At 41.7% G+C, this 26,913-nt stretch overlaps 1 protein-coding gene across 2 annotated transcripts in view; it reads right to left on the minus strand.

The window, feature by feature from the left end:
• Nucleotides 1-26,913, minus strand: part of itga3b (integrin, alpha 3b) — a 59,550-nt gene that overhangs the window by 12,433 nt on the left and 20,204 nt on the right. For both annotated transcript variants that reach the window (XM_055924539.1, XM_055924548.1), the window contains exons 2-20: nucleotides 18,048-18,175; nucleotides 16,875-16,957; nucleotides 15,876-16,125; nucleotides 15,598-15,696; nucleotides 15,037-15,241; nucleotides 14,131-14,324; nucleotides 13,106-13,194; nucleotides 11,653-11,789; nucleotides 11,350-11,439; nucleotides 11,196-11,263; nucleotides 8,632-8,774; nucleotides 7,866-8,012; nucleotides 7,688-7,785; nucleotides 6,809-6,977; nucleotides 6,610-6,684; nucleotides 6,411-6,490; nucleotides 6,182-6,259; nucleotides 5,916-6,018; nucleotides 5,474-5,650 (exon numbers count right to left, since the gene is read on the minus strand). In XM_055924539.1, coding sequence (XP_055780514.1) covers nucleotides 5,474-5,650; nucleotides 5,916-6,018; nucleotides 6,182-6,259; nucleotides 6,411-6,490; nucleotides 6,610-6,684; nucleotides 6,809-6,977; nucleotides 7,688-7,785; nucleotides 7,866-8,012; nucleotides 8,632-8,774; nucleotides 11,196-11,263; nucleotides 11,350-11,439; nucleotides 11,653-11,789; nucleotides 13,106-13,194; nucleotides 14,131-14,324; nucleotides 15,037-15,241; nucleotides 15,598-15,696; nucleotides 15,876-16,125; nucleotides 16,875-16,957; nucleotides 18,048-18,175 — 2,413 coding nt within the window. The remainder of the gene's footprint in view (nucleotides 1-5,473; nucleotides 5,651-5,915; nucleotides 6,019-6,181; nucleotides 6,260-6,410; nucleotides 6,491-6,609; nucleotides 6,685-6,808; nucleotides 6,978-7,687; nucleotides 7,786-7,865; nucleotides 8,013-8,631; nucleotides 8,775-11,195; nucleotides 11,264-11,349; nucleotides 11,440-11,652; nucleotides 11,790-13,105; nucleotides 13,195-14,130; nucleotides 14,325-15,036; nucleotides 15,242-15,597; nucleotides 15,697-15,875; nucleotides 16,126-16,874; nucleotides 16,958-18,047; nucleotides 18,176-26,913) is intronic.

The following is a 26,913-nucleotide window of genomic DNA, read 5'->3' on the forward strand; positions in this document are numbered from 1 at the left end:
ACATCCCTGTGTTATATAAATACGTCTTTGTTTTGGTTACATCTCTGTGTTATATAAATACCTGTTTGTTTTGGTTACATCCCTGTGTTATATAAATATGTCTTTGTTTTGGTTACATCCCTGTGTTATATAAATATGTCTTTGTTTTGGTTACATCCCTGTGTTATATAAATACGTGTTTGTTTGGTTACATCCCTGTGTTATATAAATATATCTTTGTTTTGGTTACATCCTTGTGTTATATAAATACGTGTTTGTTTGGTTACATCCCTGTGTTATGTAAATATATCTTTGTTTTGGTTACATCCCTGTGTTATATAAATACGTGTTTGTTTGGTTACATCCCTGTGTTATATAAATACCTGTTTGTTTTGGTTACATCACTGTGTTATATAAATACGTGTTTGTTTTGGTGTCATCCCTGTGTTATATATATACGTCTTTGTTTTGGTTACATCCCTGTGTTATATAAATACGTCTTTGTTTTGGTTACATCCCTGTGTTATATAAATACGTCTTTGTTTTGGTTACATCCCTGTGTTATATAAATATGTCTTTGTTTTGGTTACATCCCTGTGTTATATAAATATGTCTTTGTTTTGGTTACATCCCTGTGTTATATAAATATGTCTTTGTTTTGGTTACATCCCTGTGTTATATAAATATGTCTTTGTTTTGGTTACATCCCTGTGTTATATAAATACGTCTTTGTTTTGGTTACATCCCTGTGTTATATAAATATGTCTTTGTTTTGGTTACATCCCTGTGTTATATAAATACGTCTTTGTTTTGGTTACATCCCTGTGTTATATAAATACGTCTTTGTTTTGGTTACATCCCTGTGTTATATAAATATGTCTTTGTTTTGGTTACATCTCTGTGTTATATAAATACCTGTTTGTTTTGGTTACATCCCTGTGTTATATAAATACGTGTTTGTTTGGTTACATCCCTGTGTTATATAAATACCTGTTTGTTTTGGTTACATCCCTGTGTTATATAAATACGTGTTTGTTTTGGTGTCATCCCTGTGTTATATATATACGTCTTTGTTTTGGTTACATCCCTGTGTTATATAAATATGTCTTTGTTTTGGTTACATCCCTGTGTTATATAAATATGTCTTTGTTTTGGTTACATCCCTGTGTTATATAAATACGTCTTTGTTTTGGTTACATCCCTGTGTTATATAAATATGTCTTTGTTTTGGTTACATCCCTGTGTTATATAAATATGTCTTTGTTTTGGTTACATCCCTGTGTTATATAAATACCTGTTTGTTTTGGTTACATCCCTGTGTTATATGAATCTGTCTTTGTTTTGGTTACATCCCTGTGTTATATAAATATGTCTTTGTTTTGGTTACATCTCTGTGTTATATAAATACCTGTTTGTTTTGGTTACATCCCTGTGTTATATAAATACGTGTTTGTTTGGTTACATCCCTGTGTTATATAAATACGTGTTTGTTTGGTTACATCCCTGTGTTATATAAATACCTGTTTGTTTTGGTTACATCCCTGTGTTATATAAATACGTGTTTGTTTGGTTACATCCCTGTGTTATATAAATACTTGTTTGTTTTGGTTACATCCCTGTGTTATATAAATACGTGTTTGTTTTGGTGTCATCCCTGTGTTATATATATACGTCTTTGTTTTGGTTACATCCCTGTGTTATATAAATATATCTTTGTTTTGGTTACATCCCTGTGTTATATAAATATGTCTTTGTTTGGTTACATCCCTGTGTTATATAAATATGTCTTTGTTTTGGTTACATCCCTGTGTTATATAAATATGTCTTTGTTTTGGTTACATCCCTGTGTTATATAAATCTGTCTTTGTTTTGGTTACATCCCTGTGTTATATAAATATGTCTTTGTTTTGGTTACATCTCTGTGTTATATAAATACCTGTTTGTTTTGGTTACATCCCTGTGTTATATAAATACGTGTTTGTTTGGTTACATCCCTGTGTTATATAAATACCTGTTTGTTTTGGTTACATCCCTGTGTTATATAAATACGTGTTTGTTTTGGTGTCATCCCTGTGTTATATATATACGTCTTTGTTTTGGTTACATCCCTGTGTGTCACGCCCTGGCCTTAGTATTCTTTGTTTTCTTTATTATTTTAGTTAGGTCAGGGTGTGACATGGGGAATGTTTGTGTTTTGTTGGTTTTGGGTGTTTTTATGGTAAAGGGGTTGTTGGGTATAGTATATGGGTTTGTGTGGAGTACATGTGTCTAGTGTTGTCTATGTATGTTTAGTTGTCTAGGAGAGTCTATGGTTACCTGAATGAGTTCCCAATTAGAGACAGCTGATTTCGGTTGTCTCTGATTGGGAGCCTTATTTAGGGTAGCCATAGGCTCTCATTGGTGGTGAGTAATTGTCTATGTGATACGTTTGTAGCCAGTGTGTGCACATCGTTGTTTTAGCTTCACGATCGTTTTCTTGTTTTGTTTTTGTATTAAGTGTTTCGTGTTTATTTTTCGTCATCTTTTAAAATAAAAGAAGATGGCTTATTTTCCAAGTGCTGCGTATTGGTCCGTCAATCCTCCACACGATCGTGACACTGTGTTATATAAATACCTGTTTGTTTTGGTTACATCCCTGTGTTATATAAATACGTGTTTGTTTGGTTACATCCCTGTGTTATATAAATACGTGTTTGTTTGGTTACATCCCTGTGTTATATAAATACCTGTTTGTTTTGGTTACATCCCTGTGTTATATAAATACGTGTTTGTTTTGGTGTCATCCCTGTGTTATATATATACGTCTTTGTTTTGGTTACATCCCTGTGTTATATAAATATGTCTTTGTTTTGGTTACATCCCTGTGTTATATAAATATGTCTTTGTTTTGGTTACATCCCTGTGTTATATAAACCTGTCTTTGTTTTGGTTACATCCCTGTGTTATATAAATATGTCTTTGTTTTGGTTACATCTCTGTGTTATATAAATACGTGTTTGTTTGGTTACATCCCTGTGTTATATAAATACTTGTTTGTTTTGGTTACATCCCTGTGTTATATAAATACGTGTTTGTTTTGGTGTCATCCCTGTGTTATATATATACGTCTTTGTTTTGGTTACATCCCTGTGTTATATAAATATATCTTTGTTTTGGTTACATCCCTGTGTTATATAAATATGTCTTTGTTTGGTTACATCCCTGTGTTATATAAATATGTCTTTGTTTTGGTTACATCCCTGTGTTATATAAATATGTCTTTGTTTTGGTTACATCCCTGTGTTATATAAATCTGTCTTTGTTTTGGTTACATCCCTGTGTTATATAAATATGTCTTTGTTTTGGTTACATCTCTGTGTTATATAAATACCTGTTTGTTTTGGTTACATCCCTGTGTTATATAAATACGTGTTTGTTTGGTTACATCCCTGTGTTATATAAATACCTGTTTGTTTTGGTTACATCCCTGTGTTATATAAATACGTGTTTGTTTTGGTGTCATCCCTGTGTTATATATATACGTCTTTGTTTTGGTTACATCCCTGTGTGTCACGCCCTGGCCTTAGTATTCTTTGTTTTCTTTATTATTTTAGTTAGGTCAGGGTGTGACATGGGGAATGTTTGTGTTTTGTTGGTTTTGGGTGTTTTTATGGTAAAGGGGTTGTTGGGTATAGTATATGGGTTTGTGTGGAGTACATGTGTCTAGTGTTGTCTATGTATGTTTAGTTGTCTAGGAGAGTCTATGGTTACCTGAATGAGTTCCCAATTAGAGACAGCTGATTTCGGTTGTCTCTGATTGGGAGCCTTATTTAGGGTAGCCATAGGCTCTCATTGGTGGTGAGTAATTGTCTATGTGATACGTTTGTAGCCAGTGTGTGCACATCGTTGTTTTAGCTTCACGATCGTTTTCTTGTTTTGTTTTTGTATTAAGTGTTTCGTGTTTATTTTTCGTCATCTTTTAAAATAAAAGAAGATGGCTTATTTTCCAAGTGCTGCGTATTGGTCCGTCAATCCTCCACACGATCGTGACACTGTGTTATATAAATATGTCTTTGTTTTGGTTACATCCCTGTGTTATATAAATATGTCTTTGTTTTGGTTACATCTCTGTGTTATATAAATACCTGTTTGTTTTGGTTACATCCCTGTGTTATATAAATACCTGTTTGTTTTGGTTACATCCCTGTGTTATATAAATATGTCTTTGTTTTGGTTACATCTCTGTGTTATATAAATACCTGTTTGTTTTGGTTACATCCCTGTGTTATATAAATACCTGTTTGTTTTGGTTACATCCCTGTGTTATATAAATATGTCTTTGTTTTGGTTACATCTCTGTGTTATATAAATATGTCTTTGTTTTGGTTACATCCCTGTGTTATATAAATATATCTTTGTTTTGGTTACATCCCTGTGTTATATAAATATGTCTTTGTTTTGGTTACATCCCTGTGTTATATAAATATGTCTTTGTTTTGGTTACATCCCTGTGTTATATAAATATATCTTTGTTTTGGTTACATCCCTGTGTTATATAAATACGTGTTTGTTTTGGTTACATCCCTGTGTTATATATATACGTCTTTGTTTTGGTTACATCCCTGTGTTATATATATATACATACGTCTTTGTTTTTGGTTACATCCCTGTGTTATATATATACACGTGTTTGTTGTTGGGCTTCGTCCCCGTCATTTTCATGACGTACCTTATTTTGGGTGGAGAAATAAAAAACCCTATTACGTATTCCTGTGCCTGTCTCCTATCATTATACAGCATGACAATATCTATAGGGAATGTGCTTATTGGGCCAGTATGGTTCGGCCCTGATCAGAAGAAACCATGACCCCTCCTCCCTAGGCAATTGTGATCTGATTGGCTCAACAACAGTAACAAGATGGTAACAAGATGGGGGAAACATGAATGTTCTTGCAACGCTCCCATGAAACGTGTCTCGAACATTAATATCTTATATTCTGAGAACATGGCAATCACGTTCTGGGTAACTTCTATTTGACATTAAGGCAATGGTCTCTTGGAAACATTCCTTGCACATCATGGAAACGTTAGTTCATGACCTAATGAGACTTATGGGAACGTTCTCTAAAGTTGTAGAAACCTTTGTTGTTAGCTGGGGAGCAGCTGCTCACCGATTTGACAGCTCCAACATAGTTACACCTGCGACACCGCCAAAACATCAGCTATGCGGGTGTCGGCTATCACTGGTTAACGGTTGAACGGATTGAATCTAGGCCATAATGAATATTTAGCCTCTTTTAGACTTGTGAGTCAGGTTCAAGTCTGGTTTAATTGGGTGTTTTGTTCCAAACAGTACTCCCTATTGCAAATATTACTGATTAACTGTGGGTGTAAACAGAGATTGAGGAGTCCTACTTTAATCATATTTTTGTAACACACTGATCCCAGTTGGCCATAGAGATACAATATAATTCGGTGGCCTGTATAGAGCCTCAGAAAGACTCTGGTAACTCACTGTGAGGTTGAGAAGATTGACGATGTCCCCTGGAGGGACACAGTGGGTCTCCGTTGTCCCCTTGGTGACGATCTCAGTCAGGTAGAGAAGCCACTTCCCACTGGTCACCTCGAAGGGCCACTCAAACTCTACGGCCAGGGTCCCCAGCGCCCCCAGAGGCTCTCCCTCTACTGACACCTGGTGGTAGCAGGGTGGTATCAAAGTCACCACAGGACAGACACATGGCAACAGGGCAGATATCGATATAGAAATACAATGTATATCGAGCTGACAGGATTCCTCTGCCAAGCATGTCTGTTCTACGTAAAGAATTGGCAAAGTCTTTCCATCCACATATTACCTCACAAAACTGTTACGCCTACAAGGACAAGTCAGAATGTAAGGGAAACATTACTCACTAGCCCACAACATGGCTGGCGTTAGCTAAGTGTTGGTGTCTCACCTTGAAGGTGTATTCCACAAGACTGCCCACGTCACTGGTGGTGTTCATAGCTGATTCTCCCATCACCTCCCCGCTGAAGTAGGTCTGGACCAGGGGATTATCTCTGTTTAGAGAGGGGGAGGAGAGGAAGAAGAAGAAGGATAAGGGAAGGGGCCAACAGAAGTTAGTTGGCTACAGTGTTATACCTCCTTATCCATGTTGAACGCCTCCAGGCACACAGCATGGCATCAGGACAACATGGAACATGTGTCTAAAGTTCCACTTACATGGAGAAGGAGGTCTGGATGGAGGTCTCTATCAACAGGACCACAGACACAGGGTACAGGTCATTCTGCTCACTCAACCTGGGGAAACAACGCCGACACAAGTGTTTATTCAGCTAGCTTATCCACTTAACCCTATTCATATTTCAACCTTGGACATGAAGACTGACCGTTGCCAATCTGATAATGAGTTCACGGTATAGAGCGACGACAAATGTCTCCCGTTACTTACGTGGACAACAGCAACTGAGACTCAATCTCCCTGGTTTGGAGGTTGATCCCGGTTGTTTCAAAGATGAGCTGCAGAGAGACCTGCGAAACCCCGGGATGGTCATAAGATTTGAACTACCGCCAATCAATATTCCAATAGGTTCAAATCAATGATGTAATGCACTGTATAAATTATACGTGGAATAACACTGTGGCCTTACCTTCTCATTGCTCCTCAGTGGATTCCCCAGCTCACACATAACATTCTCTCCAGCACGGCATTCTACACCAGTATCCTGCACATAATATAGGTATGGTACTACTATCTGCATGTACAGGACATACTGCAGTTAACGGAGCAATTCAAGTCAACAGCCAGAATTCCCTCTGTCACCCTCTGTCACCCTCTGGTGGACTTACATGGGAGCGCACGCCAGAGTAACGGAGCGTGGAGGGGGTGGAGATGTTGAGCATGGCCTGGTGGGCGTCCTCAGCTACCTTTCCAGGGCCTGGCACGTTAGTTATCTCCACAAGTAGCACCACCTTTTTCACGTTATTGCTGTACTGCAGCAATTGGCGGTTCCCCTGACTGCGTACAAACAGAGAGCAAGCATCACAGTTCATGCATTATTTATTTAGCCTTTATTTAACTAGGCAAGTCAGTTAAGAACAAATTCTTATTTACAATGACGGCCTGCCCCGGCCGACACTGGGCCAGTTGTGTGCCGCCCTATGGGGGCTCCCGATCACGGCCGTTGTGATACAGCCCGGGATCGAACCCGGGTCTGTAGTGACGCCTGCGCTACTCGGTCCCTTAAATTGTTAGGGGCCATGTACAAAATATTGCACCAGAGAGAGATCGTGTTGAATCTGAAGCACTGTGGTCAACGCCGTTTTTCTTGGAGGTCTACCGGGGATCACACTATATTTGGATAGTCCATCTGTAGACGCTCTACAGATGGTCATACTATCAACAAACTATCTGTTGATGAGCAACTGACTATCTGTTGATAAGCAACTGCTTCCTGAAGTTAGGTTAGGGTTATAGGGTAAGTTTTAGAATACGGGTAGGGTTTAGGTTAGAGTTAGGGTTAGGATAATGGTTAAGGTTAGTAGATAGATAGTCTGTAGAGTGTCTACACGTGGACTATGCAAAGAAATTGTCATCATCTATTCTACATGATTGGGGCTTGATCAAGTCTCGATTAATTCAATTCCAACTTACAGTTATTAGAGTAAACTTACTTGTCAACGTATTCAGACATGTTTGACATATCTTCCTCTGTGTTTTCCACATACCTGGGGTAAGGCTTCAGTAACTCGTTAGCAAACGTAGCTGTTAGCTGCAGGTTACTGGTGCACCTGTTGTCTGAGCCACACTCCTTCTGGAAGTTGATCTGCAAAGGAGGAGTAAGAGTTCCAAAACGTACTCATCACTACATACTCAATGGAATTATTCCTAAGTCAGTAACCATACCTCTTTCCTCTCAGTCACTTTCTGTTTGTGGCTCAGTACAGGGTAGGAGTCCAGGTTCTGCAGGGCCTTTCTAACTTTGGGTTTCTGCTCATCCAGGGACACGTTGAGGGAGAAAACCACCGGCTCCAGTTTGTCCCTCACAGGATCCTGGAGAGGATGATACAGATGAGTTTGTGTGTGTGGTCATATATATGTGTGTGTGCCTGTGTGAGCAGTCATATACAGTGCACTTGGAAAGTATTCCGTTTTGGTACCCTTTCCCAGATCTGTGCCTCGGCACAATCCTGTCTCGTAGCTTTACAGACAATTCCTTCGACCTCATGGCTTGGTTTTCGCTCTGACATGCACTGTCAACAAATTTACCACAGGTGGACTCCAATCAAATTGTAGAAACATCTCAAGGATGATCAATGGAAACAGGATGCGCATGAGCTCAATTTCGAGTCTCATAGCCAAGGGTCTGAATACTTATGGAAATAAGTAAATCTGCTAAAATTTAAGAAAACTGTTTTTCGCTTTGTCATTATGGGGTATTGTGTGTAGATTGATGAGGGGGAAAAAAGATTTAATACATTTTAGAAGGCTGTAACGTAACAAAATGTGTAAAAAGTCAAGGGGTCTGAATACTTTGCGAATGCACAGTATGTATGTGTGTGTGTGTGTGTGTGTGTGTGTGTGTGTGTGTGTGTGTGTGTGTGTGTGTGTGTGTGTGTGTGTGTGTGTGTGTGTGTGTGTGTGTGTGTGTGTGTGTGTGTGCAGTATTTACCTCTAGTCTGAGCTCCAGCACCTGACACTCGGTCTTGGGAGATGGCATGGTAAGGAGGCCTGTGTAGGTGGCAAGCTTATTGACAAGGAAGAGAACTCGCGGGCTCCGGCGATGCATGTCGGCTTCCACTGTGTACTTCACCACTGCAAAGGGAGGAAAAACAAAAGTAGTTAGATGTACAGCCATACTTACAGTACATACAGTACATTCCCCTCCATACTGTATGTATTCAGACAGTGTAGCTTTTTTTCGGCTCTATACTCCAGTTTCATATTAGGGAACATTATAGCATGTCAGCTTTTAGTTGAGGGTATTTTCATACATAAAGTGTATCTGTTTTACAGTTTAGAAATGAAAGCACTTCGTGTTTCAAGTCCTCCCCATTTAAAGAAGTCATAAGTACATTTTTATGTTTTAGCAGATCTTATCCAGAGCAACTAGGGTTAAGTGCCTTGCTCAAGGGCACATCGACAGACGTTTCACCTACCCGGCTCAGGGATTCAAACAAGCAACCTTTCAGTTACTGAACCAACGTTCTGAACCGCTAGGTTAAATTCACTTCTAATGTATTCAAAAGCATATTATTGGGTCCCATATTGCTTGCATGCAATGAATACATCAAGCTTGTGACTCTACAGTAGGAACACAATGGTGAATACTGTCTTGTGCCATTTTCAAGTCACCTTTATTTTAAGTAAGAACAGAATCTTTTTTTGGGACACTTTATTTACAGAGTAGAGTGGGAGATGAAGTTGGAAGGGAGCACACTGGGATTGTACTCTGGTCTCCAGCTGGGAGTCACATAACTGCATGAAGTTGGGACCACAGCTCCACACTAGCAGAAGGGTCTGAACATTTCTACATTCATGTGAATGCTACCATGATTATGGATAATCCTAAATGAATCGTGAATAATGATATGTGAGAAAGTTAGATCGTACCCCAAAATGCTAACCTCCCCTTTGTTCTTAACGGTGAGGGTGAAGTAATGTTATTTTGAAGCCTCTGAACAGCATCTGACTAATCATTATTTATTAATGACTTTTTAAAATCATGGCATTACCAGTTTCAAATTTTTACCCCTTTTTTAAAAAGTTACAGTCTTGTCTCATCACTGCAACTCCGGTACGGACTCCAGAGAGACAAAGGTTGAGAGCCATGCATCACACAACCAAGCCACACTGCCCACTTAACCCAGAAGTCAGCCACAACATTGTTTCAGAGGAAACACCAAACACCTGGCGACCAAGTCAGCGTGCATGCGGCCGGCCTGCCACAGGAGTCGCTAGAGCGCAATTGGACAAGGGCATCCCTGCCGGCCAAACCTTCCCCCAATCCAGACGAATTGTGCACCAGACGCGGCCGGCTGCGACAGAGCCTGGACTCGAACCAGGATCGAGTCCAGTAAGATGCAGTGCCTTAGACCACTGCACCACTCAGGAGGCCCCAATTTCAATTTAAGAGTTCAGAAACATCTTATCTAAACACTTAGAAAGAAAATTACTCCAGTCATCATTCACCATTCAGTTACTATTGGGCAAATTATAACCAAAAACCCAACCAAAACCCAACCAAAACAAACAATAAATGCATCCAAAGAGTTTGTAGAGTCACAAGCGTGATGTAGTCATGGGACCAAATGCTACTTTATTACACTGTAAGTGAATTTGTCCAAGTACTCATGACTTATTCACACGGGGAGACTAGAAACATAAAGTGATTTCATTTTTTTTTTTTAAATGTACTTTTTTTTCTTTTTTCTCAATTGATAGTAGTTACAGTCTTGTCTCATCGCTGCAACTCCCATACAGACTTGGGAGAGGCGAAGGTCGAGAGCCATGCGTCCTCCGAAACACAACCCAACCAAGTCGCACTGCTTCTTGACACAACGCACATCCAACCCAGAAGCCAGCCGCACCAATGTGTCGGAGGAAACGCCGTACACCTGGCGACCTGGTCAGCGTGCACTGCACCCAGCCTGACACAGGAGTCGCTACTGCACAATGAGACAAGGATATCCCTGCCAACCAAACCCTCCCCAACCCGGACGAGGCTGGGCCAAATGTGCACCGCCCCATGGGCCTCCCGGTCACGGACGGCTGGAACAGAGCCTGGGCTCAAACCTAGAATCTCTGGTGGCTCAACTAGCACTGTGATGCAGTGCCTTAGACCACTGCGCCACCCGGGAGGGAGGTCTTTCATTTTTAAACGGTAAAACAGATAAGTATGAAAATACCCTCAAATAAAAAGTAACATTCTGTACTGTCACCTCATATGAAACGTTTGATCTCAAATCCAAAATGCTGGGGTATAGAGCCAACTTTAAAACATTAGCTTCACTATCCAACACAGCAGGTCGGTGGCAACTTAATTGGGGAGGACGGGCTCGTGGTAATGGCTGGAGCAGAATAGGTGGAATGTGGTTTCCATGTGTTTGATGCCATTTCATTCGCTCTGTTCCGGCCCTTATTATGAGCCGACCTCCCCTCACCAGCCTCCTGTGCTGTCCAAATACATATAAAGGCGAGTGCATTTGTCCGTATTAGAACGGGAATGCCACTCACTGATGTTTTTCTTGAAATCTTTGTTTCCATTGCTGAGTGTGTAGGAGAAACACACTGTCACAGTCACACTGTAGAAGACAGAAGAGACATTAGTCAAATAACAACTGACATGAATTTACTTCATACAGTGTGATCTGAGAGGAACCTTTCTCACCAGGATTTGTTTCCACGGGGACAAAGGTTAGGGTCCACAACCTTTGGCAGCACGGTGAAGTTCTTAGAGAGATGGATAACTGGACGAGCCCTGGAAATGAACCGTGTCAAAAGATTACTCAAAGAATGAGAATACATAGACAACAATAAAGATATTACTACCAAGAGAAGACGTGCTGGAGAGACAGATGAAATAGAGTGAGACACAAACAAGATCCTGGATGAATATATCCAAGTTTGTAATGGCAGTTTTAGCTGATTCCATTCAATTCAATACATACTTTATTCATTGTCCACAACTTACCTGAGCAGAGCGATGCGGTCATCCAGAGAACCAACCAGGAGGTCAGGGTAACTGTTCTCATCCATGTCCATACCTCCACTGATGGAATAGCCAAAGGTCTGGAACCCACCACTACCCACTGACTTCCCCTCAATAACCTATAGGGGGCAACACGGACACGTTACAAAACTACATAGATCACGATACAGTATCTTTCCCCCATTTCCCTGCATTCAACTCTGTTCTCCCCGTCCTTTTTGGCTTCATAGCAGATAATGTATTGTGCATTACTGGGGGAATATTAATGAACTATGAACTATTCATCTATAAAATGAATCAAGCCAGTCTAATGTACCTGTTTTCATCTGATTGTCAAACAAATCACTTCAAAAAGTAGGTTACCTTCGCACGTTCATTCAAAATAATTCCAGCATCCGAACAGTGCACTGTGCACCCGCCAACTTTCCTTCAATTTACAAATGGCTGAAACTATCTCATTGGAGAAAGCATTGGAGCGAGCGAAACAGCGCCCCTCTGTCTTACTATACGTAGCCCATGTATCTGATGCTGTCTGGCCAAAAAGAGTATGACATGCCATACTCTTTTTGTCTAGAGTGCATCAGATACATGGCCTACACATACATGTCCTCTGCCTCAACGATGAGGGCAGTATTATCAGCAGCACCTGTGTTTTTACTAAATAAATGCATATCGTATCCTCCTAGAGAGTCTAAGGGCCCGAGGCTAGGTTTCTACTAAGCTATATGGAATTGCTTTAAGATGGTCATAGCAAGGATCATTTAGCTATTTGATTTAGAATTTTAGGACCCCTGCAGGCATCCCAAAAAAGATCTAAAAACATTATTTGACCTTGCTGCTATTAGCCCATAGAAACGCAGTGAATAACAGATTCATCCATGGAAAAAAAGATAGTCAAAAATGTAATCGAAAGGAAGTATGTTTTGTAATGTCTGTCCTATAATGTCTGTCCTATAGATATATAGGACGGGCAAAATAAATCAGGAAAATAAATGAATCAGGAAAATAAATAAATCATTTTTACCCGTATAATTTTTAAGTGGAAATGCCCTATTCACTTCCATTTAACTTCCGTGACACTTGTGGGGGTCATAGAGCAAAACGGACACCCCCAACGTGTTCGTGAGAATCTCATATTTCCATAGAGGTGTAGCCCAAACCATTCGGACTCTACCAATGTTTTTGTAAGAAGACCGATTTTTAAGGATGTCGCCTGGTCTGACAAACACCGCTGTAGCTCTGCCACCTTCGGAAGGCCGACATTGAGACGCGGACCATGCAAAAAAACAGATATCTCTAGTTTAAAAAGGCGGATTATTTATTCTATATACAGTTATATACCTTTTTTTCAATGCCCAGCTCACGAGGCCCCATGATGATGTGAGGCCTGAGGCAATTGCCTCTTCTGCCTGATGCTAAGTATGCCAGTGTGTACCTGACTAGGCTCCTCAGAGATTCCCTTCTTGCTTCCCATCCAGATGTAGACATTCCCAGTCTCATGGAATGGGGCTCCTACTGCAAAGTCTATAGAGGAAATATAGGCATTGGAAATACATGACCATACATTTTGATAATGACCAATTAAGTTTGCTCAAACAATTAATAATCTGCATATTTGATGCATGTAATACATGAAGTAAGTAGTGTGTAGAATACCATCTCTGATAGGCAGAGAGCAGAGCGAGAGCAGAGAGGAAGAGGCAAAGCGTTTCTATGGGCTTATTTTGGACCTAAGCTTGTCGCCTGCCTTCCCGCCTTTTGGAAAACGACTCCCATTGTTAGGGCTGAGACATGAGCATCTCATCATTATTTACAGATCTCTGCCTATAGTTCCAGTGTAAGCCCTTGTGCTGGCTGTATTTCGCCACTAGGTGACAGCATCATGACAGTAGAAATGATTTTAAAGGCCTGCAAAGCCATTTGTGACGTTCCTTGCTATCTGGAATCCTTGGGATGTCCAACTCTGACGTCACCCCATTGAAGTTGACATTTAAAATGGTTTAGGTAAGGGTTAAGGTTAGGGTTAGGTAAGGGTTACGGTTAAGGTTAGGGTTAAGATAGGGACATCCCAAGGATCCCGGATAGCCCATTTGTGACCTGTCTGATTACACCAATGCTATTTCCCTCTATGATATCGGTGAGACTGTAACATTTAACAATGCACATCCAACAATAACAGTCTGAGCTTGGATCAGGAAGTTAACCATGATCCTCTTCCTCTTCTACGTCCTCATTGCGGTACCGTTCAAATTCTTTAAAAGTGCATCTTTCCTCCTCCCCTCTTTGTAGAAATCACTGATTAGAATTGACCGGACAGGTGAAAACCACGTGGTGGAGCCCTTATGTTCACCTGTCCAATCATGTGAAATCAGTGATTACTTCAAGTAAAGGAGGAAGGAATTATGCCCTTTTAAGGAATTTGAACAAGGCCCAAAAGGTTACCCGTTATGGTAGGCCTACCTTGGAATCCATCTTGGTTGACGTCGCCAATGGCTGCCACGGCGAATCCAAAACCAGATGCCGTAGGACCCTTCAGTACCATGCTAGGTGTCTTCTGGAAAGAGCCGTTCTCATTCATGAAGACGTACACCGCTCCTCCCTCCTCCTTCTGACGGTCAAAGTAGAAAGGGGCACCTATGATCAGGTCATTCCAGCTAGGATGGGTAAAATAAAAAATTGCCCAGACAAATATTAACACACAACCGTACACATTCTGTATCATTGTAGCATATAGCACATGGATCATAGTCATTATATGGTATACCAACCATTTAACCCACCTAATTCTTCATTCTTATTGGCTTTTAGAGAGGGCAACATAGCCTATGACATGCTTTATATCTTTTGACTTGTCTTTTGTACAGCCCAAATATTTTTGTGTTATTCTGTGTTATTGTGTTATTCAGTATAATCTTTTTCTCGGACACGCTGACAGACCATGAACACAAATGCTCAAGGTTTTATTCATGTATTATGAGAAAGAGAGAGCACACATGCCTCAGCCATAATGTCATGTCAGATACCGTATCAGAGGTGGTGAAACAACGAGGACAGCCTCTCCAATTCAACCACTACAGTACAGTATTCTCTGCATCACTGGTCAGGTAGAGCGTGTATTCCAAATAGTAGAGGGAAAAGCTACAGATGACGGGCTATCGGTAAATTTGCATTTTATTGAGTGATATAATTCAAACTCAATCAGTCCTGTATCAAAAGAATAACAAACTGTTCTCAAAAGATTAGCATATGCTATTCTTTTGCCACCGAGTTTGCTATTGTTTTGTTCTAGATAATCAAGCTTTTGGCATATGGCACACTGAGAGACGCACTAAAGCTGGGGATTTCCTATGGACAGTGATGACATACTTGTCATTGTTGAGGTCGGTGACAGCTAGGCTGTTGCCAAAGTACGAGCCCACTTGTTCTCCTGGGATGATGAACTCGATCACCAGCAATGTGTTGCCCTTCTTAGCCAACATCACTGAGCCCTTGGATTCATCTCTGGGAGACCCCGTCACTACCGTGAAGTAGTCTTGACTCAGCAGCTTCTTGTCCTCATTGACAGAGTAACCTGTGGTGTTAAAACAACATTAAAACAATGTTGTAACAATGTTACAGTACCATTTATGGTAGGTAGGGCTAATCATTGCCCTTAAATCATTCTACACAAAGGTCAAAGGTAACTTCCTGTGATACAGTTGCCACTATGCTAAACGGAGCGCCGCCATCTAGATAGCATCGGTAGTGCCTCTTTCTAGTTCTCTTTCAATTCATACGTTCAAAGAGATGTTTATCTTTCTGAATGGGGGAGCGGCTATGTTTGAGAGCGTTTTGAAATGGAAGAGCACGAGACACTCCCTTACAGTAGGCGTCCTAGTCTACCCTGTTGATCCAGAAATGCCTCTACTAGCCAGGTCACTGATATACCCATGTAGCTGTATCGTCTGTTCAGTTGCCCAAAGTCTTTGTCACTTGAGTCCCACGAGTTTCCTGGATCAGGGTCTCTCCACGTTACATGAACGTTGCCTAGGTAACAAAAACAAAAGAGAACAGAGAATAAAGAGAATACAGTTTCACATGAACTTTTAAGCCATGACCTTCCAGAAAAGCTTCCAGAAGAAGCCTTGTTTACTATGTTACGTCTAGTCCATGAGACCAGGCTGTACAGAAGAAGTCTTGAGGCGGTGGCTCCTTTTGGTGCCCACCTTGCCACACGTAGCTGCCCACAGAGCCGATGTAGACGTCCGTGTCGGTCATGCCCCCCGAGATGCCCATGTTGCACAAGCCCTCCAGCTCCATGTCGAAGTTGGGGTTGCACACCTCGTAGCTGTAGGCCTGCCACTCGTCGTTGGGGTCGAAGGTCAGGTCATTGCCCCTGACGTAGCACTTCCCCACCATCCGCCGCTGCTCCTCCGCGCCCCCCTGCACCACCTTCACGTAGCGGTGCCCGCAAGCCTGGACACGAATTAGACATTACAACACAGGAGTGCTATTTTGATCTAGTAAGTGGTATAATTGAGTAAATTTGTACATTTTTTACAGTAGCAGGTGTAATAAGATGAGTTTGCTGTAAAACCTTAGTGCCTATGTCAAATGTAGGGTAGGGCTGCTCATTTGAATTTCCTGTCTTTATATGTCAATTAAAACATTGTTTTTGTATTTAATATTATGTCTTTATTGACCAAACAACAACCTTTTCTTCCCATACTGTTGCATTGTGGCAATATCACTGCAGTGAATCCTGAACTGTTAGTGCAGCTGAACACTGGGACACAGAACATATGCAAACCAAATACATGGTCAAACAGCAGGCCAGAGACTCTGAATATGTGACCTACAGTACTGACTAACTTACCCGTGTTTTTCATACTGCATGTATATAGTGTATTGTGTTTGTGTATTTGTATGTAGATTTCACAATGGACAATAAAATATATCGTATTGTATATTGTATCGTTTTTAGTGTCTAAGCCTATGCTTTATCTATGGTCTTAAATTGACCTTATCTTACCCTCACATGGCTAGCCTTATCAGGAACAAACTTGATGTCCATTACTCAAACTTTGGCATAAATCATGAACTGATGTCACTGTCAAAGACAGATCTGTGCGAAATGTTTTGTTAGAAGCATCTAGTATCTCAAGATAGGAGACGGTCCACTTTCAGTGAGGAAAGAGAACCAGAGGGTGTTGTCCCACTCTTACCAGCACTCGGCCCCCTGGCAGGTCTCTCTGGCTGGCCACAGTCACTCCCAGCCACATCCCCTCCACCATCTCAGACGAGTCCGCTGTGGGAGACACACATCACACTCATTGCTTTAAAGGGCATGCTTTATCTTAAATAGAAACATAAAGCTGTGAACTGTTGTCTTCTGCGACAGTTAATTGTCATGACCGTATAGTCACATCAGAAGTGATCAATACAAAGTTACTGGTTACCTCAATGACAAAGAATGAATAATGTATTTGATGTAATTAAAAGATTATAAAGCTTCCATATTTACTTTTTTACACTTCCATGAAAAGTGGCAACAGAGCAGACATGTACATACGACAATGTCTGACTCTTATTTGATACTTAACGTTTCCAACTGAACAAACCCCAAAATATAACAACAGGATGTTCATCATGAAAGTAAGACACCTTAGCAACAAAAACAGCAGCAGTCTCATCCAATGTGGATCAAGCCTGAACAAGTGTAAACCACAAAAATTTTACAGAGACTGACTAACATCAAAAGTGCATTATCATTCTTACTTTCAGCCTCTGAGGCTATAATTGCCTCCTAGGTGAGTCAGTCTACCATAACCTTTAATTAAGACTAATTCAATATGTTCCTACTTGGAGCATGTCTTTCAGAGATGTCAGAGGTTCATACTTGCTGGCTGGGCTTAGCAAATCAGGGCAGGTATGGTAAGGGTTTGGGAAGCGGGGGAATTTGTCTCATTTGATAGTTTGATGAGTCTACCTTTGGGAGCAGGAGGTATTCTGCTTGGTCTGGAATAAGTATGAGATAGCTAGACCTTGATATCAAATACAGGCTATCCTACAGTGTTTTTTGTATTTATTATTTTAGATACAGAGCAGTGTCAGAAAATGTCAGTAAATGCTTTGGCAAGTTTGTATGGATTGTTTTTGCAATTTTGAAAATTCCACATTGAAAATTCCACTCAAGGGTGAATCCCCACTCAGGTGAGTGAACCCAGTCGCCACAGTAACAAATGACATACAAAGCATCATTCAGTGGTTCTAACAAACACATCCTTATCTAACCACCTAAAGAACCTCCCAACCAAGCCCCATGTCACCCATTCACTCAGGAGAACCCTTTCATATAGAGAGGACAGTGCAATGACAGTGAGAGTGCCAGTACTTACTGGAGCTGACCAAGTCCATCCTTTCACAGTCGTTAAGCTCTGTGGTGACAGGACAGGAGTAGATGGCGCCCGTCTCATTGACGTTCCTCAGAGCCAGGGCTTTCTCCTTGGGTGCTCCTGACAGGAGACTGAGTACAGACAGACGGACAGACGGACAGACGGACAGACAGACAGACAGACAGACAGACAGACAGACAGACAGACAGACAGACAGACATAACAGAGCCATAAAGTCTGTCAGGTTTATAACATAGCCTACTGTATATCAACATAGGGAACATAGGCATTCATGACAGGAACTATAATTCATGGATATTCACGATTAGGAACTATCACTCTAGGAAGTCGGAACTATTTGATTCAGAAACTATTTGAAACAGCAAAACTGTTATTGTTCATCTTGTACAACAACTTGGGACACGTAGCTAGAGATGTTTGACTTCTCTTAATGATTTGGTCAGCCTTCTCTAGCCCACCCCGACCATGTCTTCCCCACAACCACCCACAAAGCCTCTGGGCTGGGAGAGAGCAACCACATGATATTTAACATTTCTCAGAGGGAGGAGATCAGAGTGTGGGGGAGCCAAAGCGTCAACCATGGTACAAGTCTGGACGCAACAGACAGCAGCTTAGGGAGCCAACCTTGTCTCTTTCTCCACTCACCCGGACAGCCACAACATTAGCACCAGGGTAAAAAAAGCTGTGAAGCAGCCAGCGTTATCTACAAGGGAACTGACCCTGTGGCTAGCCGCAGCATTCACAGTCAGCACACGATTTATCAAACCTAATTTGTATAAATTAAGTAAGTATGTAAGCATGAGATACATTTGTATGAAATGTGGTTAGCGATTAGCTAAGATGCTAACAATGGATCAATGTTGTCAATGAGGAAATAAAGCACTGAGGGGGACTATGGTCTGTTGTGAACAGTCCCAGCTCAATGGTCAAAATACTACTCCATTGCTCAATTTTACTTTAAATTGTTCATTTTCCAAAATCAACCTTCACAAAGTGTTTACCGTATGACTGTGACATTGGGTCGTGTTATTGGCACAACTCGCTGACGTCAACAGGAAGTGGGTTGAGTGTTTTTGGTGTCTTGAGTTAAAACTCAAGTCTCACACCCATGTAAATATCAAGTCTCACACCCATGTAAATATCAGGGTTCATACCTCACTGGGAAGTAAAAGTAAACACATTGCACTGAGTGGAGAGATAGGAGCCGTCCAAGAAGAAGCACAGCCTACATTCAAGGAGAGTGCTCTATGTTGAGAAATACAAAGAGAGTTTCAAAGTAAATGTCTTAAGCTTTTGAGGGGAGTGGCAGGATTTCATTTGAGGTATAGGCATTTGAAGGGAGGATGAGATAGTCCAGGTGAATATTTCAAAGATGTCCAGACGTGATAAAAATGACTCAGATAACATACAGTTCACCTTGTGAGTCACACTGTGCGTCTTACTGGTGAAAACATTAAGGGGTGGATTGTGTGTATAAAGTGGAGATTGTGGACCGTGTGCCTGGCACCACCAGTCCTACAAAGGCCTCAGTGTTTATTCACTTAACACGACACAGGATGGCTAGCCGACCTCCTCACACACCCATATCAGGCACCCTTACTGTTTATCAATAATAACATATGCCATTTCCCAGATGCTTTTATCCAAAGTAACTTACAGTCATGTGTGCACACATTTGACCTGTGGGTGGCCCTGGGAATTGAACCCAGGCATTACAAGCACCATGCTTTACCAACTGAGCCATATAGGACCCCTTTAGAAAGGTGAACATGTCACGTTCCTGACCTGTTTTCTGTTATTTTTGTATGTGTTTAGTTGGTCAGGACGTAAGTTGGGGTGGGCATTCTATGTTATGTGTTTCTATGTTTAGGTCGTTTGTAATTAGCCTTATATGGTTCTCAATCAGGGACAGGTGTTTGACGTTTTCCTCTGATTGAGAACCATAGGCTGTTCACACTGTTTGTTTGTTTGTTTGTTTGTGGGTGGTTGTCTCCTGTGTCCGTATATGTTACCACACGGGACTGTATCGTTTGTTTGTAGTCTGTACCTGTTCGTGCGTTCTTCGTTATATGTAAGTTCACATGTTTTAGGTCAGTCTACGTTCGTTTGTTATTTTGTAGTTTGTTTAAGTGTTTTCGGTTTTCGTCTTTACTTTAATAAACTTCATTATGTCAAATTATCACGCTGCGCTTTGGGCCAATCCCTACTCCTCCTCTTCTTCCGAAGAGGAGGAGGACAGCCGTTACAGAACACTAACAGCAGTCTACACATAACAAAACTATACTATGTCATACACCGGCCAAGGTGTTTTTTCTGGTCATGTGACCTGAGCAGGGGAAACCTCCTGTCTCATGTCATACAGTGACAATGAACAGAAGTCTCCCACTACTAATTGGACCAAGGTAATTCAGCCCACATAAGACTATACAATACACATGGCCCTGAAAGAGATATAAAGACAGATTACTGGTGCAAGGGTATCCTACGCCCAACCATTACAGGAAGTACTGGCATCCCCTCTCCCAAGAACATGGCTCTGACATACTCCAGCTACAACAGCAATCACTGCCTCATCTGAAACAGCGACGGGAGCCAATTATCCCTCCTTTCTCCCAATGTGCATTATCAGCCATTAATGAATTACCTTGCCTGGGTGATGACAACCAGGGCCAATGTGACCCAGGTCTGCACACTCTGCCTCTTACTGGGACTTACGACAAGTGTTCCCACACACTGTAGGCTCCTTAGGGAGGCAGAGAGACTTTGGCTCTGGGGGTCACTCAGTAGCCAGGCTGTATCTGAGATTCCAGTGACAGTCGCAGGGCCGAGACCAGACAGATATGCTGTAGTAGGACCCAGCACTAGGTTTAAAGGAAGGAGAGGAGAGGCCCAATATGCAGCAACAGGGTTGTGTGTGTGTGTGTCTGTGTGTGTGTGTGTGTGTGTGTGTGTGTGTGTGTGTGTGTGTGTGTGCGTGCGTGCGTGCGTGCGTGCGTGCGTGAAGAGTCAGACACCTGTATGTGCCTTTGTGTGTGTGTCCACACACTGGAATGTGCAGTAGCTTGTTTGAATATATGTCTGGCTGCTAAATCTTGAGACAAGGCCACCCAAGGAGATATTCAATTGAAAAGTCACACCAAGGGTGAATACAAGGACTTATGGATAAAGTCTAAGTCCTTTATAAATGTCAAATATGGGGCTTGCTATTCCTGTGGGAAAACTCAACACCATTTACATGGATTAGCCGACCTCGACAATACCCGGGTGACAATAGAGTTATAAAACAGTAGGCAAAGTAGGAACCAGGCTGACCTTTGCTCATTGTGAGAAAGTAAACAAAGCAATACACAAAACATTGGATTCATTATTGTTGTCCAAAGCTGTGAGGAATTGGGGCACAGAGTTCACTAACCGCTAATCTGGGCAATGGGAAGCTAGGGCCAGTGAACTGCTGGAATAGCACACTACCGAACAAAACTGGATCAGTTTGACCTCATTCACAGACACGTCCCCACAAAACGGAATGTCCTCACTAGCCCTCATCTCCAGTACTGCAGCACGTGGGTCACCTTTTGTTTATTTTGGCAATTCAAACCTGCTGCTAGACAGACTTCTCACCCATAACAATTCTCACATGTAGACCACGAGAGGTTGGTGGCACCTCACTTGGGGAGGACAGGCTCGTGGTAACGGCTGAGGCGGATAGGCGAAATGGTATCAAACACATGGTTTCTATGTGTTTGATGCCATTCCAATCGCTCAGTTCCAGTCATTATTATGAGCCGTCCTCCCCTCAGCAGCCTCCACTGATGTAGTCATGTTTTTGAAAGTCCCCTTAGGCAACATAGAGAACATGTAAATAGAGTTACTAATCGGTTGCATTGAATTCAAGTTGCTTTTTAGATTAAAGCTGGAATCCATAGCGGGGAAACAGCCATGTCCTTTTAGCGATACTACAACAACAAAGACATCAGTTCAAACAACGAACACTCCCCCCCCCCCTCGGACATCATTGCACATGCGATAGAACAGCGGAGTTTGTATTACGATCCTTTTTTACTATGATGATGGATGCTCCTCTCGTCTCCTCTGTTTCATAACCACTGGGCGACCGATGGCCCGGTTTCCCCTTCCATCTTTAAGGAATAGGCTACATTAAAGAAATGTGACACCCAGAAAAAATTGTTTGTAAAGAAAGTATAAAAATAGTCTCCTTATGAGCAGGTTGTGATATTATTGTAGCTATCCTTATCGATGATAGATTACACACAACCCTCAAAGTATCTCAATATAAAACACCCACTGTATTCTGTAAGCAGCTGAGCTCAAAAACAATGGCATGTTGTCTATTCTTGACCTTCACTCACTGATATTCTCTCGCTTATTCAAAATGAAACAATATGGCCACCCATATTTCCCACTCTGCTCATCACCTTTTAATAAACAGTCTAAACTCTCTCTCTGGATCAGGAACAAGGAGGTTGGAGCTGCATTCCAACTCAAAGGACATGTTGAAATGTGCCTCTCTGGCCTTCCTTAACCAAACATTTGCTGTAGATCACAAGGTGCGTCGCCTCTGCATTCTTGAAATATAGGGCTCTATTCAATCTGTGTTGCTGAAGTGTTACAGATTCTGTGATAGAAATTGTCATTTCAGATTGAGCCGACGTATGCAGCGTTTACCGTGATACAGTCTCTGCTAAAGCGGGAACGCTGTCTTTACATGTCAATCACGCTGCGAAGCCGAACCTCCACGATGCAGATTGAACCCTTTAGAGTAAAAGAAGTTGGAAAGAGGAGGAGCGTCTGAATGAACCATATTCTTATCAAAACGGTTGAAATAATGTGATAACTTTTTCCACAAAGAGTTGCCGAGTCACAAATGACCATTCTATGCCAGACTTGCATGAGACAAGGTGTCATCTTAGAACAGAGGAGGGAGGAGGGAGAAAGGAGAGAGGGGTAGAGAAGAGAGGGGAGAGACAGAGAGAAAGAGAGAGGAGAAAGGTGAGAGAGAGAGAGGAGAGAGAGAGGGCGGGGGGAGAGGAGAGGAGGGGATAGGGGAAAATGAGAGGAGAGAGGAAGAGGAGAATAGAGGGGAAAGAGAACTGCATAGCCAGACAAAGGAGAAAGTGACACTACAAGCAAGGTGGAGGGTGTCTTGTTTTGGTAAACAGTCCTCTGTCTTCCAGACACCTAAGCCAACACACTTCCAGTCCCCCTACACCATGCTGGAATGGGGCAATATAATCTCATTCACTGCCGATTCTCTCCCAACTCAGCTTCAAATCAAACTTCTTATAGCCTTTGAATACCTGGGAGAAGACATCGTTCTGTGGAAGAAGATCCTACTACAACCACAAAAATAGTTTGAATTGCTGGGTCATTTCTCCTGTTCATCTGAATGCTGCAAAATACTTCAATGACAAGTCCAGGCTCCACACAGTGCCAAGGAGACAGGTCTACAAAGGAGCATAGTTCCTGTCAGGGTGCATCCATCTCTCTCCAGTCTAAACAGCGGCGTGATACGGTACGACACAGGTCTGGTGGAGATAGACGATAGCCATCGGCCCAGCTGGACTGGCACCCTGCCCGAAGAGCCTGGAAGTGTGAGTGGGTGTGTGTGCGAGCATGCATGTACATGCAGGTGATTGATCACCTGTCTAGATAAGCCCATGGTACCTGTTCGTCATGGGGACTAATAGCAGGTCTGAGATCAGGCTTCCAGGGCCCGCATAGCGTTGAGGTTTACATGATAACCCAGTGTTCATTGACAACCAGGGATGTGCAGTCAGGGTAGTAGGCAGGGTAGGAAGTACTTACCCTGAGATAATCTAATAAAGAAAGCAGTGATGAAAAGCCAAATAAGAAATACAATTATATATTTTTTAAGTCCTTATTTTTGGTTATCTAATGTTTTTTCTCAATGATTCTGGTGGTTTTTATGCAAAAAATCCCAAAATGTGCTAAAACTGCACCAGAAGGCGACAGGGCATTCATGCCTTCCTTTCCAGCCATCAGATACATTCAAATCGTTGACGCCGTGGCTGTTCCTGAGTCCAGTCACTGTTAATGGGCAGGGTCGCCTAGCTTAAAGTAGCTTCATTGAGGCTCTTTCATATTTTGCGCATGCATATTGCCTAAACATGTTGCGTGGGTATTGCCTGGGGTAAGCTGTGCACATTTGGGCGTGTCTACATCATGTGGCCCTCGCTTCCCTTGAACTAAACAAAGCTAGCTAGCTAGCAAAAACAATCGGACAAATGGACACTATTGCACCTCAAACTATTTTCAAGTTGGAATAATGTAACGCGCCATTTGGAGCGTTCGAAGAATGGAACGTCAACTATAATGAAAGTTAAGACCAGACAGAGGCAACATACAGGAGCTCTACACACAAGACGTGACATGACAAGCAACCACCATCTCTCTCACTGCTAGCTGTCAGGCAGGCGAACAGTGAGTACTGGACTGTCCACTTGTCTGAAACGTCATTACCAATTAAAACTTTTTACACAGACTTTTACACATCTTGGACATTTACTTTTGCTTTGCAGACATAATAGGAATGGGAATGACTTTATGTAGTAGTGTGAAAGTGGAACCAAAGGAGACTTGGGGATGTGTCTCCCTGCTGTGTGCATGCAGAATTAAAATAATGGACATGAGGGTTCTGCTGTGACTTCTACAACGCTGTCACGAGAGGTTCCCCAGACAAATGGACTTAATTTGAAAAGTAAAGATAGGCCTAAATGCATTTTCCTTTGCAATTTGCAGGTTTGGCTACAGTTGAATCATGAGAACAGACAACATCTCTTTGAATGCATTTGAATTATCAAGCAAGAATTTTGTTTTGATTAGACACTTTCTTTACATTTTGAACTGCATTTTTCAGTCATTTCGATTGTTGATATGGAAATTTCATTAGAACCTTATGTATTATATACAGTGGCAAGAAAGTGTATGTGAACCATTTGGAATTACCTGGATTTCTGCATATATCGGTCATCAAATTTGATCTGATCTTCATCTAAGTCACAACAATAGACAAACATAGTGTGCTTAAACTAATAACACACAAAATATTGTATTTTGTATATTGTATATCGAATACATCATTTAAACATTCACAGTGTAGGTTGGAAAAAGTATGTGAGCCCCTAGGCTAATGACTTTCCCAAAAGCTAATTGGAGTCAGAAATCAGCTAACCTGGAGTCCAATCAATGAGACGAGATTGGAGACATTGGTTGGAGCTGCCTTGCCCCATAAAAAACACTCACAAAATTTGAGTTTGATATTCACAAGAAGCATTGCCTAATGTGAACCATGCCTCGAACAAAAGAGATCTCAGAAGACCTAAGATTAAGAATTGTTGACTTGCATAGAGCTGGAAAGGGTTACAAAATATCTCTAAAAGCCTTGATGTTCATCAGTCCGCGGTAATACAAATTGTCTATAAATGGAGAAAGTTCAGCACTGTTGCTACTCTCCATAGGAGTGGTCGTCCTGCAAAGATGACTGTAATTGCACAGCGCAGAATGCTCAATGAGGTTAAGAAGAATCCTAGAGTGTCAGCTAAAGACTTACAGAAATCTCTGGAACATGCTAGCATGTCTGTTGATTAGTCTACGATACGTAAAACACGAAACAAGAATTGTGTTCATTGGAGGACACCACAAAAGAAGCCACTGCTATCCCAAAAAAACATTGCTGCACGTCTGAAGTTTGCAAAAGTGCACCTGGATGTTCCACAGCGCTACTGGCAAAATATTCTGTGGACAGAAACTACAGTTGAGTTGCTTGGAAGGAACACACAACACTATGTGTGGAGAAAAAAAGGCACAGCACACAAACATCAAAACCTGGTTGGGGCTGCTTTGCTGCCTTAGGGCCTGGACAACTTGCTATCATTGACGGAAAAATGAATTCCCAAGTTTATCAAGACATTTTGCAGGAGAATGTTAAGCTATCTGTTCGCCAATTGAAGCTCAACAGAAGTTGGGTGATGCAACAGGACAACGACCCAAAACACAGAAGTAAATTAACAACAGAATGGCTTCAACAGAAGAAAATACGCCTTCTGGAGTGGCCCAGTCAGAGTCCTGACCTCAACCCGATTGAGATGCTGTGGCATGACCTCAAGAGATCAGTTCACACCAGACATCCCATGAATATTGCTGAACTGAAACAGTTTTGTGAAGAGGAATGGTCCAAAATTCCTCCTGACCGTTGTGCAGGTCTGATCCGTAACTACAGAAAACGTTTGGTAAGGTTATTGCTGCCAAAGGAGGGTCAACTAGTTATTAAATCCAAGGGTTCACATACTCTTTCCACCCTGCACTGTGAATGTTTACACGGTGTGTTAAATAAAGACATGGAAACGTATAATTGTTTGTGTGTTATTAGTTTAAGCAGACTGTGTTTTTCTATTGTTGTGACCTAGATGAAGATGAGATCAAATTTTATGACCAATTAATGCAGAAATCCTGGTATTTCCAAAGGGTTCACATACTTTTTCTTGCCACTGTGTGTGTAAGGATATTCACAGAATAATACTATTGTGTGTGTGTGTGTGTGTGTGTGTGTGTGTGTGTGTGTGTGTGTGTGTGTGTGTGTGTGTGTGTGTGTGTGTGTGTGTGTGTGTGTTTGCACACAGCGCATTGGAAGAATTGTAAATCCATTGTGAAAGGCTAGAGTTTGAGTTACGAATTATTCGGATGAAACGTGTCCATATATTAGTATTTTAGTGGCAGCTATCAGTTGTAACTGTGGACGCTACATTGGTCTATAGCTGAGTTGTTAAGCAGTGTGTCATTTTTTCGGATGACACAGCAAGACACAGGAAAC

Source organism: Salvelinus fontinalis, chromosome 1, assembly GCF_029448725.1.
Source record: "Salvelinus fontinalis isolate EN_2023a chromosome 1, ASM2944872v1, whole genome shotgun sequence".
In the NCBI taxonomy this organism is placed as follows: Eukaryota; Metazoa; Chordata; class Actinopteri; order Salmoniformes; family Salmonidae; genus Salvelinus; species Salvelinus fontinalis.